This window comes from Ovis aries, chromosome 3 (genome assembly GCF_016772045.2).
Source record: "Ovis aries strain OAR_USU_Benz2616 breed Rambouillet chromosome 3, ARS-UI_Ramb_v3.0, whole genome shotgun sequence".
NCBI classification, from domain to species: Eukaryota; Metazoa; Chordata; class Mammalia; order Artiodactyla; family Bovidae; genus Ovis; species Ovis aries.
Window position 1 is genome coordinate 200,731,816 of NC_056056.1, and position 18,173 is coordinate 200,749,988.

The window sequence follows — 18,173 nt, forward strand, 5'->3', positions numbered from 1 at the left end:
CAGCTCTCGGTTACTCTCTATGGTTCCAGGGCGAAGAAACGCGAAGATCTTCGGCCCGGAAGTGACGTAGGGATGGCGGAGGGGCGCGAGGTTTCAAGATGGCGGTGGTTGGGTGGTTGACCGAAAGGCAGAGGTGAAGGCCCTTACGAAGTGAAACGGGCCGAGAATCGTCCCCTCCCCGCTTCTCACAGCCCCAGGAGCCCAGCAGAAGCGTGAGTGTGCGGGATGGTTCCGCTCCGTTACTTCACCTTTCCCGTCCCTTCCCGGGGCCCGCGCGGTTGCCTCGGGAACGCCAGGCCCCTCAGTCCCGCTCTTGTTCTCCGCGATTGGGGTCTCCCCTATCGCGGACTAGGGGGTCTCTTGGGGCGGCGCTGCGTCCAGCGGTTAAGCGCCTGTCTTCGCCTGGGTCGGTCAGCGCCGCCTCCTGACGCTGACCGGTTGGTTGCCTTAGGTTTGCTGCTACCTCGAGTCAGGGGTCAACCGTCGCTATGGTTTCGGCAGTTGCAAATGCTGTTGGCTTCTTTGCTGGACTTGGGTTCCGTCCCTTGTGGGAGCCTTTTTGACTGTTGAGAGTTACCCTAAGCGATTCGTGACCCGATTTACCCATCTCCTCAGGTTTTAGACAAGACAAGTAGTTTGTGCAGACTAAGGCTCCAGTGTCCTTTGTAACTATCCTAGGTTTCATTTGTGGAAGAAGAGGGTTAAAAAAAAAAAATGAGCCTGAGGGTAATTGAGAGAGGGAAGCAAAAAAGATACAGGCCATCAAAGATGTGAGTGCTTTTATTTGTGCTAATTTTGCTTGTTTCCGCTTCCCTTCTTCCCCAATTCCAGTTTTTCTGAGAAGCAAACCCTTGATAGGGTAAATTAGTTGCGACTGGAACAGCTTTGAAGCGTTTAGCAGAAATCAAGGCAATTGGACACTTTATGAAAGACGCCTAACTAATAAACTTGCCTGACAAAACCTTCGTGAAGGGAAGGTATAATTCTATGGTCTGCTTAAAAAAATCTACCTCATGATCTTCCCTTTCCCTCCCTTTCAAAGTGTCTGCTTTCAAAGGGAAAGAAATGTATTACCCTTTCTTATTGGAAAGAGCAAAGTATCAGAAAGTTGTCATCCATTTGGAATAACTGGAAGAGGTGATTGTGATAGTGTCTTCCTGCGTGTGGGCTCAGTCTTGTCCAGCTCTTTGCGACCCCATGGACTGTAGCCCGCCAGGCTCCTCAGTCCTGGTGATTTTTCAGGCAGTAATACTGGAGTGGGTTGCCATTTCCGTCTCTGGTGATCTGCCTTACCCAGGGATCGAACCCAAGTCTCTTGCATCTCCTGCACTGGCAGGCTCTTTCTTTACCACTGCGTCTTCTGGGGAACCCATAATAATTTCTTAGGTCAGTTAAAGTTTTCAGTTACAAAATATTGTCCCTCATATACAATTACCCCTTTCAGTTACCTTAAAAAATATGAGTCGGGAGTCAAGTAGACATTAGTAAGAAAAATTTGTATCTTAATGTTGATGTTTATACAAGCTCATATAATATTTTGACTATCTGTGGTTTTCTGTTTTTAAGTTTCTGTTTAAGAGTCAAGAATTATATCTGAATTGGAACTAAATCTAAATTATTAAATAGGCTTAAATTGTGAGTTTTTACTGTCTTAGAGGTGATGAGAATACATGCCAAGAAACCATGAAGAAAGACAAGGATGAGCTATTTGTCCTTGAGCCCAGATCATTACCCCCATTTCCCTTTTACTCCTGTTTCACCCTGCATATAAATAAAGGGAGAATATAAGAAAAGAGCAAATGACTCTCGTGTACATAGTGTGTGTCATATTGCTGAAACATTCTTTGATGATTGATTTTTTCCAATTGATGGGTCAGTGCTGTGATCCATAAAAGAAAGTTAATTGATGAGTTAATGATAGTAGTAGTCTTCATACTCATTATTACCTTTATAAGTAATAGGAATCTAATTTTTTGTGGTTGGAGAAGTTGAAGCTGTTTTTCCTGGGCATTAAGTTAAAACTAGGGAAAGAACAAGGTCTTAATAATAGAAGTTTCTTTTCAGAGATGGTCAGGAAGAAAATTCTATAAATATAAAAAGAAAGAAATTTTGTAAATTAAGGAAAAATAAGCCTTTTTGTCTTCGCAGGTTTTAGGTTTTATTTTCTAAACAAGCAAGTAAATCAAACAACTTGTCAACATGGGGCGGAGATCCACGTCATCCACCAAAAGTGGAAAATTTATGAACCCTACAGACCAAGCCAGTAAGTGTTCATTAATGTGGAATGATGAAGAAGAGGGATGGTAAAAATTGCTTCAGGGAGTCTATTTTATTATTTTCTTAATTATAAGATCTGTAGTATTTGTAATTAAAGTTATCCAGTGTTCTAGTGGGCACATGATTAAAACTTTAAACATGCAACAAAAGATAGTACCCATATTTCTAATTTGATGGACTTGCAAAGTAGAATTAGTTTAAAGCCTTCTTTTTTGTATGTGACATTTTAAACAAATTGCTTTGTAAGTGCCTTTTTAGTACTTAATGGCATTTTTTCAGGTTCATAGTTATTTTTTTAAATAACTTAAAAATGTCTTGAGGCAGTTTTGATTGCCATAATTAGAAGGGTGCTATTGGTATCTAGTGGAGGCAAGGAATGGTGTTAAATATCCTACAGCACACAGAGCAACCACTGACAGTAAAAAATTACCTGTATTAAATTGGAGAAAATGCTAATGTTCAAGGGTTTAACTTTTATGTTCTCTCCCTCTCTTAAGGAAAAGAAGCTCGGAAAAGAGAATTAAAGAAGGTATGATTCCAGAAGCATCCTGTTAGACATAAGTGTAATTTGACACCTCTTATTGGAGATGAGTGGATTTAGAAACATTTCCAGTTATTTGGCAGAAAAGATTTATGCTTCTCATAAGATTTACTGAGCCACAGTACTGGGAGACTGAACTAAGTTTGTAGATAAGCTCATGATGCGTTATTATAACATTTTTTATTTGATTACCATTCTCAGTGACTTAAAGAAATACTTTTAAAAAATGCTTCTCTTGCGATTTAACTGCTTTGTTGGAAGCTACTAAATTAGTGAATGGAAGTAAATGTGACACTAAGTTTTCATGATGATGATTTGTTAAATTTGTGGAAAAATGTCCCCAGAATAAAAAAGGATTTACATTTTAGTATCATGCCTTAACACACTGAGGGAACCTAGTTTTTCAGTAGTTCTCAACTGTTCATTCTTGTTTCATTGCTAGCATTAAATTTTGCAAAACACATCTTTTTGTCTAAATTGAAAACATCTGGGGGAATAAAAAAATGATATTACTCCTGTTTCTGGTGGTTGAAACAAGTGATCAGAAACCAAGAAGTTCAACTTCAGTTTAAATGGATTTTTGAGACACATTGACATGAAAACTCAGGAGTATTCAGCTTCTGCAAATTTTGCTCTTTTTTCTTTTTTTTTTTTTAAGAACAAAAAACAGCGCATGATGGTACGAGCTGCAGTTTTAAAGATGAAGGATCCCAAACAAATTATCCGGGACATGGAAAAATTGGATGAAATGGGTAAGATTTTGTAAAGGGATGGATTTTATAGCAGAGATAATAGTCTGATACATAGAGATAGGCAGTTAATGAGTGAAGCAGAACAGATAAAAGAATTACAGAAAAAAACATGACAGCACATGATGCTTGGATTGAGTTTTAGTGTTAGAAAAACAAAATGGAGTGAAGGGCTGTTACCAACCTGAAATCTCATCTAGAATAAGAGGGAAGCCGTTATTTAGCTTTAGCTAATTGTTCTTTATGAGATAACAAAAGCCCAGTTTGGCCAGTTCATTTTTTTAAGAGAAGACTAAGTCTGCTTTTTGAAATCACCGTGGGCTTTTTTTGTTTTGGGTTTCAATGTTGGCAGCTACCATGTAAATCTCAATATTGGGCCACCATGAATGTGTCTGTTGCCCCTCTTTTCCAATAGACGATCCAAAGATAAATGATTACTTAGTAAGGACATAGAAGAAATAAAATACTTAAAATCACGTTTAAAAAAATATCCTATTAGAATTTCTTCCTCTTTTGCATTATATAGGATAATTTTATCTAGTCTCATCACGTGCATCTTCAGTGTCACTTCTTTTTCATTACTGGAATCCATATGAAATAGCTGCATGTTGTCTTTTCTTGTATCTGAGTTGCTTGAGGATCACCTGTGATGCTGCCACTGGAAGTTCTATTCTAACTCACAGAGAAGTTCCTTTAGTTTAAAAAACCTCTTCAAAATAGAATGCAGTTTTACCAAGTCCCAAAGATTGTATAACATTTATTTAACCCTTATTTCCTTATTTATTTACTTTATACTTACAGGTATGAAAGGAAAAAAGTCTTCGGAAGTATTTTTAACAGATTACAATTAATTAAAAGTAGGAGTCCAGAATGGCGTAAAGTGACTTTAGGTAGTTATAAATAATACAGAGGACGAGTCACAAAATGGATTCCATATTCAACCCATTCTGTTAACTTGGGAACATGGGGTTTTTAATTTTCCTTTTTTTTAAAGTAGCTTTCAACATCCAAAAATAGTCTAATTAACTCCATAGTTTTCAGCTGTCAAGTTTTTGCCAATTCTGCCTTCTGTCCCTGCATTTTTTTTTTCAATTCCATGTTGAAAGAATCTTTACAAATTTTGTTTACAAAGGTTTCCATACGGGTTTTGTGATTTGCCCCAAAAAACAGATAGTGAAAGAGCTGCAGTGAAACTTCTCAGTGATGGATTAAGTGGGGGTCCAAAAAAACCCAGTTATGTGGGGTTGTGGTATTAAAAGCTTTCTCAAATAATGTGGCAGATATTGAAGCCAGCCTGGGCAAGAGTTTTGGGTCAGACTGCATCATCTCACATCTCTCCCAGTTCAGCTATAACTGATTCCACTTGTTGCCTCTAGTCTAAATACTGGTAGGGACAATTGCTTTCCCTGGCATGTCAGGATATTTACCTATTAAATGACCCCAAATTGTGTATTAATGACTTAGGTTTATTTAGCTCTTATCTTGTTACATGCCAGGGTTGGTTCTTTTGTTTTTTCCACATTTTCATTTGGTCTTCACAGCTCTTTGGGTGGGTGTATTGTCCCTCCTTTACAGCTGAGGAAGCTTAGGCACAGAGACATTACCTTTCTCAAAGTTACGCTGTTCGGAAGGGGCACAGCTGGGATTTAAAGTTAAACACTTAGCATTTTCATGAATCACACTAGGAATAGTGTGGTTTGAGACCATACTTCTGATTTTGAATATATCATCAAAGTGTTAATAAGATTAAAGAAAGACAATAAGTAAGCTTGTGAATCTTTAAGAAAAAAGAGGAAGGAACACTAGTCATCAGAGCTCTATTATAATTTATAAAACTCAATATAAACTAATTTCAACAGAAAAAAGTATTCCTTGACTCCTATAATTGGGAAATCCTGGAGGGAAATGGGCCTCAAAAACCCAAATATTTTGAGCAAGACTGTCCATCTGTCTGACCTAGTGAATTTCTTAGATATAAGAAATTCTATCCAACCAGTGAATTTCTTGGATAGAAGGTGGAATATGTGGTGGAATTAGTGATGGTTGAGAGATGACGCCATAGACAGCTCGAGGTTTATTTCATTCCTACTGGTGAGAGCTTCTCTCCCATATCTAAAGTCTCAGAGAAGGATATGGTCCCAGTATGGCTCATGTGCCAGTTGATCTCTGAGTCAGTCACTGGCAAGGGAGATGGAGGGAGGCAGGTATGGTTGACCAGGCAGACCTGGGAGTCCTGTGCTAATCCAGTCCCTTTTGGTCCCTCTTGGAGAGATAAAATTAAGCTCCATGTTGAACACACTGGAAGAGAAAGGTTTAAATAGCTCAACAAGGGACACTAACTGATATAAAAATAATAGTTGAGTGGCGAGCCAGATACCAGTTTATATCTGCTTGATTGTGAAGTAGTTGATGTCCCCATGTTCCAGATGAAGAAGCTGAAGATCAGAGAGTTTCAAGTGCACGGGATCTCAGAATTAAATGAGAGACCCAGTGTAGTATAGGTGACACACTAATAGCTGTGTCAGGTTGTTAGCATAAAGGAATGAAAATTGATTTTTATTACAATGATAATAAAGTCAATTAGGTGACATTTCTTAGGAAAGGAAGTAAAATTAATAGCCATCTTAAAGGGATGAAATTTCAATAAACTGTGCAGTTCTTTTTTGACAAGAATATATCTGGTGTCTAAATCTCTTTTTGAAAAGTTTTAACATATAAGTGTATTTTTAATAAATGATGTCATCTGTTGAAGTGACATTTGTGTTTAATGTCATAATCTGCTTTTTTCCTCTCAGAGTTTAACCCAGTGCAGCAGCCACAGTTAAATGAGAAAGTGCTGAAAGACAAGCGTAAAAAGCTGCGTGAAACATTTGAACGTATTCTACGACTCTATGAGAAAGAGAATCCAGATATTTACAAAGAATTGAGAAAGCTAGAAGTAGAATATGAACAGAAGAGGGCTCAACTTAGCCAATATTTTGATGCTGTCAAGGTAAATCATGTTTCTTTTGAGAGCTAAACTAAAATTTTATAGTTGGACTTACTCTTAAAGTTGATAATGGGAGACTCGATGATGTTGAACCTCCTTCTCTTGTCAGACTAAACATATATTTACCCCATTAGCCAGCAAATCTAAAGATATGTGTTTATACAAGAGAACTTGATCTTCCTGCCACTACGGTAATAGCTAGAGTGGAAACAGCCTAGCTACCCATTAATAAGATAATGGATAAACTGTTACATTTTCATAAAATTAAATGCTGCTCAGTAATAAAAAGGAATGATCAGCTAATAATCCAAAAAACACGAGGTAAAAATTTTAATGGCTAAATCTCAAAAACACTATCCTTTCTTCATGGTTGTGATTCCATTTATATGAAATTCTAGACCAGGCAAAACTAATTTATGGAGGAAGACATTTGTATCAGTAGTAGCCTTGGGATAATGTTACGGATTGATTGGGAAGGAGTATGAAATATGCATTTGTCAAAATTCACTGAATTTATACATTTCATTGTAAATTTTGCCTCAAGATAAAAATGTTTTTTAAAAATAATGTGGTGAAGTAGGTAGCATGGGTCCCATTTTACAGATAAGGAAGCTAAGGTTAACTTACTTTGTCATATAGCTTGTTTGTGACAGAAATTCAACAGCAGCAGGCTAATTTTAGAGTCCAGGTGCTACCACTGAATACATACTATCCTGAAGTTTCAACTTACTGACAATCTTAAAAATGTTGACTTGGCTTTCTATCTTTGTTTCTCATGATACTTAATGTTAGGTGGAAAGCAAATCCAGGTAATGAAGCAGCTGATGTAGAGTTTGTGGTGTTGAGTTGGGGGATTACTCTTACCGACCAGAAGACTCTCTCTTTCAGAATGCCCAGCATGTGGAAGTGGAGAGTATTCCTCTGCCAGATATGCCGCATGCTCCTTCCAACATCTTGATCCAGGACATTCCACTTCCTGGGGCCCAGCCACCCTCCATCCTTAAGAAGACCTCAGCCTATGGGTAAGGAAGTGGTAACAGAACCAAATAGCATATAGTAAAAGCACCTTTTGACTGTCCTGTGCCAAAATTATTGCAGTGGAAAGTAAAGGACAGTGGGGATGTATGCAGTTCTCCTTTGGTTAGATAGGACCTGAGAGCTCCTTTAAAAACTGTTTAGAAGAGGAAGTGTATATCTCATTACTGGTAATGTGATCGCTGTAAATTTTCTTTACAGACCTCCAACTCGGGCAGTTTCTATACTTCCTCTTCTTGGACATGGCGTTCCACGTTTGCCCCCTGGCAGGAAACCTCCAGGTCCTCCCCCGGGCCCACCTCCTCCTCAAGTCTTACAAATGTATGGCCGCAAAGTGGGCTTTGCCCTAGATCTTCCCACTCGTAGGCGAGATGAAGACATGTTATATAGTCCTGAACTTGGTAAGGAGTGACTATTCCTTTTGCTCTTAGAACCTTTCTACTGTCACTTTTAATTTAGCTGTATAACATCTTGTTCACCACCCTCAGAATTTGGGAAATAAATGAGGCTACCCTGTACATAACAACAGATGGATAAATCATAGATTACTCAGGAAAACAGCATGCATAAGGAATATATAAATGTCTGTTGTATTTTAAATTAGACTTTCCTTGAAGATACCACTCTCTTACCATCAGTGCCTTAAAAATTGGGTAACTTGTATACTTGTTTCCCATTTAGCTTTATTTTCATTCGACTAGAGCATCCTTATGTACAGTTAAAATGATTGCGTATGTGCATATCTTTATATAGCTTTCTGAGTGGAATTTGTTTTCAATTTTGAAGCTTTAAAAAAATTTTACATTATAAAAAAGGGGAATTTAAAACTTGTCAAGTGGAAATATTGTCAGACTATATGAATAGCTGAGTTCATACAGAAAAAATTTAATCAAGTTATTCTGAGTCAAATAGCCTGGCTTTCTGTATTTGGGGGTACCATTTAGGATCCAGCTATATAACTTGATCCTGGCTCCTTCCTCCCTTTCCAGCTCAGCGGGGTCATGACGATGATGTTTCTAGCACCAGTGAAGATGATGGCTATCCTGAAGACATGGACCAGGATAAGCATGACGACAGTACTGATGACAGTGACAGTGACAGATCAGATGGAGAAAGTGAAGGGGATGAATTTGTGCACCGTGATGACACTGAGAGAGAAAACAATGAAGAAAAGAAATCAGGTATGTGAAGATGAAAGTTTCATGGTATTAAGCAATAAAAAGCACACGAGCTGAAGGTCTTGATTTATTAATGGATCCATGAAAATAATTGTGAGTGCCTTGAAAGGAGGATCAGTGCTCTATTCATCTTTATAGCTCCAAAGTCTCAATGTTGTTGACACACAGTAAGTAACTGGTGGATATCTGTGAAAAGAAAAAACTGAGCTGTGTATGTGATTTTTTAAAAAAAAGTCTACATAGTAAAGTCTACTTTTGGGGAAAAAGCATAAAGATGTCCTATCATGGTTATGTGTAGGAAGAAAACCATATTTACCTGATTGTTTTTTAATGAGTCTGTTTACATATCTATGTTTGAAGTCCTTTATATAATTCTATGTTCATTCAATCTTAAGTAAACAAGAACCATAGTTAAAATAAAGGTACACCTGTGAGTGGAGTCATGATTTAATGGAAATGTCATACTTACAATGTATGTTATCTGTTATTATAAATTCAGACTGAGCTACATGTACTTTCAGAAAGTAGCTACGTCATTCATTAAGGAAATTTTATAAAATGTGCCATCTGTCATATTCCGCTAGCCTTGGAGCTTCTTTTGTAATTGATTTCCAGTCTTCAAAATAGTATTTATATGTTAGTAATATTACTGATATTACAGTATTGATAATGATATTCCAGATATTCCTTAAATCATGGTTGCAAGCCAGAAAGCTAGTTTAAAGAGGTAGATAGAACTGGTAGTGAAAAATGGTAGAGGACACTTAGATAAGAAAAAGCAGAAAGTCACTAGAGCCACACCAGTTCCCTTTTTCTCTAGACTGTGGTCATTTGCCTCATTTTCCTCTTTTTGGACCAACTGGGTTTTTTATCTATTGAATGATGATGAGTACGAATATTAATATATTCATTGATGCACATGTGTTGGAAATGGTTATCCTAACTATGAGTTGACATTCAGCTAATGATTGAGTTTTTATTATGTACAACGCATTTTTCTAGACACTAAGGATGCAGAGTAAACAAAACTAAAGCCTGCCTACATAGAACTTCTATCCTCCTGTAAATGTTTACCGTCTAAGAATAAGAACGTTCCTAATACTGCACCATTTAGCATCTTTAGGTGTCTGGTAGAAAGCCTTTGTCAGGTTAAGGAGTTCTCTTCTAGTCTAAGTTTGCTAAGAGGTTTTATTATAAATACTTTTTAATCATCTCTTGGGATATTGTTAATGATTTTTCTTTCTTTAAGCTGTTTATTGTAATGAATTACATTCATGGCTTTTCTAATGTTAAATCATTTTTGCATTTCTGGGACCAGCCCTACATGTTTATGAAGTTATTTTCTTTTAAAACACTGTTAAATTCAATTTGCTTATGTTTTATGTTGGCCAGCAGTTTGTTTTGGTGTGTGGGTTATGCTAGCTTCAAGTTCTGGATAGCACTCCATCTTTTCCTGTGCCCTGTTATAGGAATTTGCTGTAACTTAATATTTGGCTGAATTTCCTTGTAAAGTTATTGGGCCAGGTGCCTTTGAGGAACTTGATCTTTGACTACCATTTTAATTTCTGTGTTCTGATCTTGTCACCCCTTTGGCCAGTTGTAAGTAACATTTTTCTAGAAAATTATCAATTACTTGAATCTGCATGTTCAGTTATATTGGCATAAAGTTTTTAGTAGTAGTGGCTCAGTCGGTAAAGAATCTTCCTACAATGCAGGAGACCTGGGTTCATCCCCAGGTTTGGGAAGATCCCCTGGAGAAGGAAATGGTAATCCACTCCATTATTCTGGTCTGGAGAATGCCATGGACAGAGGAGCCTGATGGGCTACAGTCCATGGGGTCTCAAAGAGTTGGACATGACTGAGTGACTTAACACTTTCACTTTCAACTTTAAAATCACTGTAGCATGTATTTACCACCAGTGGGCATTTGATTTACTATCTTTAATATAGCTCTGTCTTTTTGCCAAGTAGTAGGAAGCAGTTATAGCTAGTGTTTAGAGTATTTGTTTATAGTAAACATACTGAATTTTGTTGATCCTTTCCCTTCTCTGATTCTTTAGGTCTGAGTGTACGGTTTGCAGATATGCCTGGAAAATCTAGGAAGAAGAAGAAGAAGAACATGAAGGAGCTGACTCCTCTTCAAGCCATGATGCTTCGAATGGCAGGTGAGTCATGGAAAGAACAGTGATTGGTATTTCCTCCTGCCAGTTGCTTTACATACATTTTTCTATTTAATATCTTAGCAATCAAGTAATAAATTCTTGTTTTTCAAAAGTCAAGGTTTGGAGACACTGAGATAAGCTGCCCAAAGTTAGCCAGCCAGTAAGTAGTTGGACTGGCATTTAAGTCCAGGTCTGTCTTGTTCTAAAACTTGGACTCTGCACTCTGCTGCCCTAGTATGGATGAGAAGAAAGCTACTATATTCTTGGCATATCTGAGTATTCTATTGAAGGAGACTGGTTGTTTTAAGAAAGCATTTATTGAGCATGTGTTATAGGCATCACTATTTCACAGGCTGTAAAATATGAATCTGCTCCATTTGTCTGGTTTCAAATTTCTTTCAGGTCAGGAAATCCCTGAAGAGGGACGCGAAGTCGAGGAATTTTCAGAGGACGATGATGAAGATTCAGATGATTCTGAAGCAGAAAAGCAATCACAGAAACAGCATAAGGAGGAATCTCTCTCTGATGGCACGTCTGCAGCTTCCCAGCAGCAAGCCCCTCCACAGTCTGTTCCTCCATCTCAGATACAAGCACCCCCCATGCCAGGACCACCTCCGCTTGGACCGCCACCTGCTCCACCTTTACGGCCACCTGGACCACCTACAGGCCTTCCTCCTGGACCACCTCCAGGTAAGTACTTACATGCTATAAATAAATAAGCCTAAATGTGGTTACAGTGAAGTTGTTCCAGAAAGTAGACATCGTTAGTAGTAATGACTTCTGGTTTCCTGCTAGTGTAATTTTTAAGAAACCAAGATTCTCCAAGGATAAACACGACTTGCTCATTCATAGCAACACTGTTTGCAAGTCATAGAACTTGTGACAGCTGTCTCTTTCTCCAGAGCTCTTCTTTTTCAGAGTTTATCAGTTCTGATATTAGCAGTTTAGCAGGTGGAAACTGGAGTATGTAACTGAGGGTTTGTGTAGAATTACGCTTTAGTATGCTGACTTGACCCAGTTCTTAGTTGGTTGTGAACATGACTAGGGCACAGTAGATGCTACTGCATACCCTTCTTTGGTTGGGAGTTACTGGATGTTAGTGTAATCTGTATAGTTAGAGACTGAAGTCATCAGTATTAATCAGGTCTTCAGCTTAAAAGTATAATAAGTAAATTTATAGTTTGAAACAACATATAAAACTTACTGGTCAATTATGATTTTTAGTCCAATAATCTGCCAGTTAAGTCTTCAGTTGAGTTCATTCTCTGACTAGTGCAAAGCAAAATTACCTATCCTATGACATTCTCAGTGGTCTTTGTATATCTTAATGAGTTTCAGAGAATCCTTAAAGCACCATGCTTTTCATACTGCATTTTCAGCTTATGTTGGAGCCATTTAAGACATGTCATCTTTGTGTATCTCTAGCCCAGCAGAGCTGTGGTTTAAAATGCCTTATGTTAGGACTGTGAAATAAAGAGAAATGGACCATAATAAATTTTGAAGTTATCTGATGTTAAGTTAAAGTGAAACCACATCTCAGTTATCTTATGCCACAATTACTACTTCAGATATGTTTGTTTGATGTTAACTACGCACTTTTCTCATTTCAGGAGCTCCTCCGTTCCTGAGACCGCCTGGAATGCCAGGACTCCGAGGGCCTCTGCCCCGCCTTTTACCTCCAGGCCCACCACCCGGTCGACCCCCTGGCCCTCCTCCTGGCCCACCCCCAGGTCTGCCTCCTGGCCCTCCTCCTCGGGGACCCCCACCACGGCTACCTCCCCCTGCACCTCCAGGTGAAGCTTTGCTTTCTGTCTACTATATATTTCATTTGTCCTAAGACATTTTCACATTTCAATATCCTAAAATCAAGCGGTATCTTAAAATGGTGTTTTTAAATTGTTTTGGCCTAGGTAGAAGTTGAGTTCTTCCCAGTGGTATTTGAATTGGATGCTGTCACAGAGGGGACTTTTCCTTGCCAGAGAACACTTCGGATTAAATTGTTCATTTCAGATTTTTTTTTTAGGACTACACTTAGAGTTGTGAAGTCATTCTATACATCTGCATGGGTATCAACTTTAACTTTACAGTCACAAGGGGAAGTTTTTTTTCTTTCATTCTCTCTACCCAGGGTCAAGGTTAGATAGGCAAATTTCCTTTGATCTTATATGTGGCAGGTATATTTCTGGTTTACTGCATTGACTGTCTCATTTTAATGTAAAGGTCTCCTTTTAAGCTCCTCAGCTTGTTCTTGGACATTTTTTTCTCTCTCAGTGGTATATGGAATAATTATGAATGTGTATAAACAATAGTGTCCTAGGTTGAGGAAATTTGGTACTTTGTTCCCAGTCTGAAAGGGGATATTTGGAGAAAATTAATCTGTACTTCCTGGTGAATGATAATGGTATGTCCACACCATTAGTAAGACATGAATTCTTTTCCAGTAACGGTGACATTTTATGATTAGTCAGATTTTCTCATTCCAGCATTAAAATTGTATTTCTTGCCCATTCAGCTACATTTTAAGGGGGAGGAATATTGTGTAAATCAGTAAATAATGCATGGGAATCAAATCCCAACCATGGTTTGATAGCATTTGCACTGTACAGATGGAATAGAATCTTAGATTGTCAAGTTACAGATTTGGCCATCTTAAGATCATATTTGAAAACAGTTGGTATTGTTACTTTTACTTTATAGTTTAAAATAGTACATTATTAAGAGAGGAGGAAAACATAAGAATTGGGATACAGATGGAAAGTGAGTACTGTTTTACAAAAAAGTATTCTTTACTATCAAAATATATTCCTGAGTTTCAGATAGCAGGCAGTATGATTTATTTTCTACAAATTGCCCATTTCAAGAAATTGTCAGCCTGTGTTTGTAAAGTCCTTAATAGTAGTTACATTTTATTATTGTGTCTCCTTTGTCTAGGTATCCCTCCACCCCGTCCTGGCATGATGCGCCCACCTCTGGTGCCTCCTCTTGGACCTGCCCCACCAGGGCTCTTCCCACCAGCTCCCTTACCCAACCCGGGGGTTCTAAGTGCTCCCCCCAACTTGATCCAGCGACCCAAGGCGGATGACACAAGCGCAGCCACCATCGAGAAGAAAGCCACGGCAACCATCAGTGCCAAGCCACAGATCACTAATCCCAAGGCAGAGATCACACGATTCGTGCCGACCGCACTGCGGGTGCGTCGGGAGAATAAAGGGGCTGCTGCTGCTCCCCAGAGAAAGTCTGAGGATGATTCTGCTGTGCCTCTTGCCAAAACAGCACCCAAATCTGGCCCATCTGTTCCCGTGTCGGTGCAGACTAAGGACGATGTCTATGAGGCTTTCATGAAAGAGATGGAAGGGCTGCTGTGACAGCTTTGGATGCTAGATCAGGCTTCTGTTCACATCAGTGGTTCATGGAGAAAGAGGCTCTTACTCAGCTTAGGTGGAAGAGTTGCTTTCACTGTCAGGGTATTTTTAATTTCATTTCAAGGAATATCTTAAAGTTTAGCCTTGTTCAGAATTTACTGCATATAAAAGAGAGGGTATTTCATTCAAAATAAATTGGTTATTGAAAAGCAGTGCTGCTAATAACATCCATCCCCTTTCATACCACCATTTTCATCAGATTTCTTCCCCTACTCCAATTCCTTGGCAACTTGTGATCAAGGGGAACTTTGTTATTTGTTTTGGCTCTCTTATTGTGTGCTGTGGGCACTGGAGTAGAGATTTCTGGAAAAACCAGTTTATTTCACCCCCATCTTGCCTTTCATGTTTGAGTTATTTTTAATATTTTCTTGTAAATATTTTGTAATATTGTAGTGAAATGGATCACAATGTCATTTCCTAATACAAAGCGATATATGTGGGAAGAAAATGTACAATTCTTTGATTAAAATTCCCACTGATCTAAACTTTGAGTGTTCCATGGAATAAATAAATAAATGTTCTACACCAGGATATCTTCTGTCTTACTGACAATGTATAAATATAATAACTGTTTTATGGGCAGAAAAGCAAGTGTTTAAAACTTGGGTTTTAAGGAACTGCCATTTCTGGTATGGAATATGGAAAGAGAATTTTATTGAAAATGGTTAGAACTAAGCTTTAACTTTAAAAGATAAGAGATAGTTATTTTCCTTTAGGATTATTATATATTGGCTTAGGAAGTTGAGAGGTTTTATTGCTAAGAAGAGGAGTCTTATTCTCAAAGATTACTTACTTTTCCAGAGCTCTGTGAATGGATGGATATCTGTTGAATAGCAAAAAGTTCTCAAATCATTTCTAAGCTGTTAGATAGCTAGAAAAGGCTACTGCTATTGCTGTTTTTGAATTTGTCACTTCTGTGAGCTTTTGTTATTAAAAGCACAGAAAATAAGAATGCTTAATGCTTTTAATTTGCATTGGTATTTTCTTTACAAAGTGCTAATATCTACCCAGTAATACTGGGGAATGACTTCCATGGATATTTTCCCCATTTTACGGGTGAAGGTATTGGTGTTAAAGGGCTCATGTCCAGAGACCCGAAGTGTGTCTTATACACAAGAAGACACACACCATATATATATATACACATAGTGAGACAGTGTATGCATTGTGTTTAGGCTAGGCATACCTGATTCTTTCCATAGTAAATGTCTTTCCATAGTAAATGTTGTAAATATCTTTCATGTGTATCTCATCAAAAATTGGTGGTATCCTAAAAAAGGTAGTACAATAATAAGACTTTTTACAACTGAGTTCTTTGATAGATTTAAAATATTTGTCCTGAGATCTTTTCTGTATGTGACTGGGAAGTTGTTACTTCAAATTAAAGCAGATCCTGCCAGAGCAGTCTACAGACCACTTTGGGATTATTATTTTTTAGTATAATCATTGTGGGTCTGCAGGTGAATTGAATCTTTGTATAGATGCAAAAGTAGAATATTGTAAGTGTAAATAATGGTTATTTTGTTTGCAACATTTTTATTGTTCTGGCTTGAAGTTCCTATTTATTCTGGGTGAGATTTTTGTTTCACATTAAGGAAGCTGTATGATTTATCTTAAAAGTCATTTTCTAATATTGCTAGTTTTACCTTCTGAAAATTCTTTTAGTTGGCAAAATCTGGCACATTTCATATGTTAGCTACATCTGCAGGAAAGGAAAAAATCAGTCGATTCTGGGTAGGTTTTTGTCATTTACATGATGGAGACCCAGGTTCGATCCCTGAGTCACGAAGATCCCCTGGAGAAAGGAATGGCTACCCATTGCAGTATTCTTGCCTGGAGAAGGCCATGGACAGAGGAGCCTGGTGGGCTACAGTCCACGGGGTCGCTCAGACACAACCGACCAACACTCACTTTCCTGGTTTTTTAAAATGGTTTGCTCTGGTTAAATCACTGCTATGATACAAGTCTGATACAAGTTTTCAGTCAGGTATATGGATAAATATTGATCCTTTATCATAAAGTGTTACTTTATTACACATTAATTGCTCCTTAACACCATTCTGAAGTTCCTTTAAGGTACTGTGAAGTGTGAATTAAGGATCACCACATGGCATGGAATCAGCATAAAGCCTGAGTTGACATCTAAGTTTCTCTTTCAAGTCTCATTTTGTATGTTCTAGTTTGTGCTCTTTATTAAAATATCTCCTTATTTAGCAGGGAGACTTATTAAACTGTTTTTTGCTGCATTCAAGCAATTCTTCAGACGCAGAAGATACCCAGTCACCACCCCATGGAAAACCACGTTTCTGTTTTGCCCTGAACTCAAAATGAGCAGGTCTAACACCTGGCAATGTTCCTCAGCCAGAACAAGTTTGAAGGAGAGACCTGATGGCAGGACTTGTGGAGCTCAAAGCTGTTCTGAGCAGAGCTATGGATAACTTCACTTCCAGGTCCTGGGTGCAGTCTGGAAGCTTTACGTTCCTGGATAATAAGCACTTTTGGCGAAGGTGGGAACTGGGACTTCTGTGAGACCAAAGTAACTACCTACTCCAGGTATTTTGTCTCTAAGAAGGCCTGTAGTTGGCTTCCCGGGTGGCTCAGCGATAAATAATCTGCCTGCAGTTCAGGAGCTGCAGGAGACACAGGTTTGATCCAGTAATTCTTGCCTGGAGAATCCCATGGACTGAGGAGCCTGGGGAGCTTCAGTCCATAGGGTCACAAAGAGTCGGACACGACCGAAGTGACTTAACAAAATACACGCGTGCACAGGCCTGTACTTGGCTGTGAAGCAAAAGTCAAGAGGACAGGACAAGTGGCCAGGCCTGGGTGAGCAGAGGGGTTTTCCTGAATCAACCTGTTCATTTTACTAAGGATGAATAACCAGTAGAGAGAGAGGTTGGAGAATGAGAGGATAATTGATGGTTTGAGGTACCTAAGAATCTGGGGAGGCATGTGGGAGTAAACTGTTTATTCCACATTGTTACTGAAAACCTGCTGGGAGCTAGGCGCTTGCTGGGGAAGTAGTAAGAAAATCAGATAATGTCTCTACTATCATGGGCCTTCAAGAAATTTCAGGAGATAAATGTCCATACTGCTTCTGAGTCACACCTACAGTATGAGACAGTAAATACCATATGGTATTTACCAGTGCTAATTTTTTAAAAGAATTTATTTTTTTAACCTGCACTAATAAACAATATGGAAAAAAATAATCTAAGGGCTGTGTGCTGGTAAAGACATATTCATCAGAACTTTAAGATTTTTATGTTACCTTTCTATAGAGAAGCTATTAAAAATGAAAATGTTTCTCTTTAGAATGTTTAAAAATACTAAATATCAACTGATTACCTTCATGGTGCTACAACCAAATAGAGAAAACATTTTCCTTAAAAAAAAGTTTTCAAAGAAAAAACCATGAATCCCCAAATATATGTTTTTCTTTGACCTGTTATCCTATACAGAGTATTTTCCCTTGTTAACCATCTGAAGCCTAAAAATAAGATGTTTTCTATTGTTACCATAATGAATCCACAGAATTATACCACAGGTGCAGGAGATAAGTAACTGATATGTAGGAGATTTAACACTATAAAAATGCTGTGAGAGAATTCCCTGGAGGTCCAAAAGTTAGGACTCCAAACGTTCACTGCTGAGGATGCTGATTTGATCCCTGGTTGGGGAACGTAAGATCTCAACAGCCAAAAAAAAATTTTTTTTAATTAAAATTAAAAAATACTGTGAGATGCAAAAAAAATGATTTAAAAGGATCTTTTGTAACAATATTTTGCGAGGAAAAGTAGAATGGTATAGTGTTTATATT

At 38.1% G+C, this 18,173-nt stretch overlaps 1 protein-coding gene across 2 annotated transcripts; it reads left to right on the forward strand.

Annotated features, from left to right (window-relative positions):
* The first annotated feature begins 68 nt into the window (after positions 1-68).
* Positions 69-14,884, forward strand: WBP11 (WW domain binding protein 11). Of its 2 annotated transcripts, XM_015094919.4 has the most exons (13): positions 69-212; positions 832-977; positions 2,149-2,263; positions 2,775-2,806; positions 3,477-3,570; positions 6,363-6,559; positions 7,445-7,578; positions 7,793-7,992; positions 8,581-8,772; positions 10,830-10,934; positions 11,334-11,621; positions 12,542-12,724; positions 13,863-14,884. In XM_015094919.4, exons 3-13 carry the CDS (start codon positions 2,200-2,202, stop codon positions 14,294-14,296), a joined length of 1,923 nt encoding a protein of 640 aa, XP_014950405.2. In that variant the 5' UTR covers positions 69-212; positions 832-977; positions 2,149-2,199; the 3' UTR covers positions 14,297-14,884. The 2 variants fall into 2 exon arrangements, with proteins under 2 accessions (XP_014950405.2, XP_004006884.2); XM_004006835.6 differs by lacking the exon at positions 832-977.
* The last annotated feature ends 3,289 nt before the right edge of the window (positions 14,885-18,173 follow it).

Bases quoted from the DNA above. Each gene is read 5' to 3' on its own strand.
- WBP11 (XM_015094919.4), top strand. From the start codon at position 2,200: ATGGGGCGGAGATCCACGTCATCCACCAAAAGTGGAAAATTTATGAAC. The intron at 3,571-6,362 runs GTAAGATTTTGT...TTTTCCTCTCAG, and splicing joins GGAAAAATTGGATGAAATGG to AGTTTAACCCAGTGCAGCAG. The intron at 6,560-7,444 runs GTAAATCATGTT...TCTCTCTTTCAG, and splicing joins AATATTTTGATGCTGTCAAG to AATGCCCAGCATGTGGAAGT.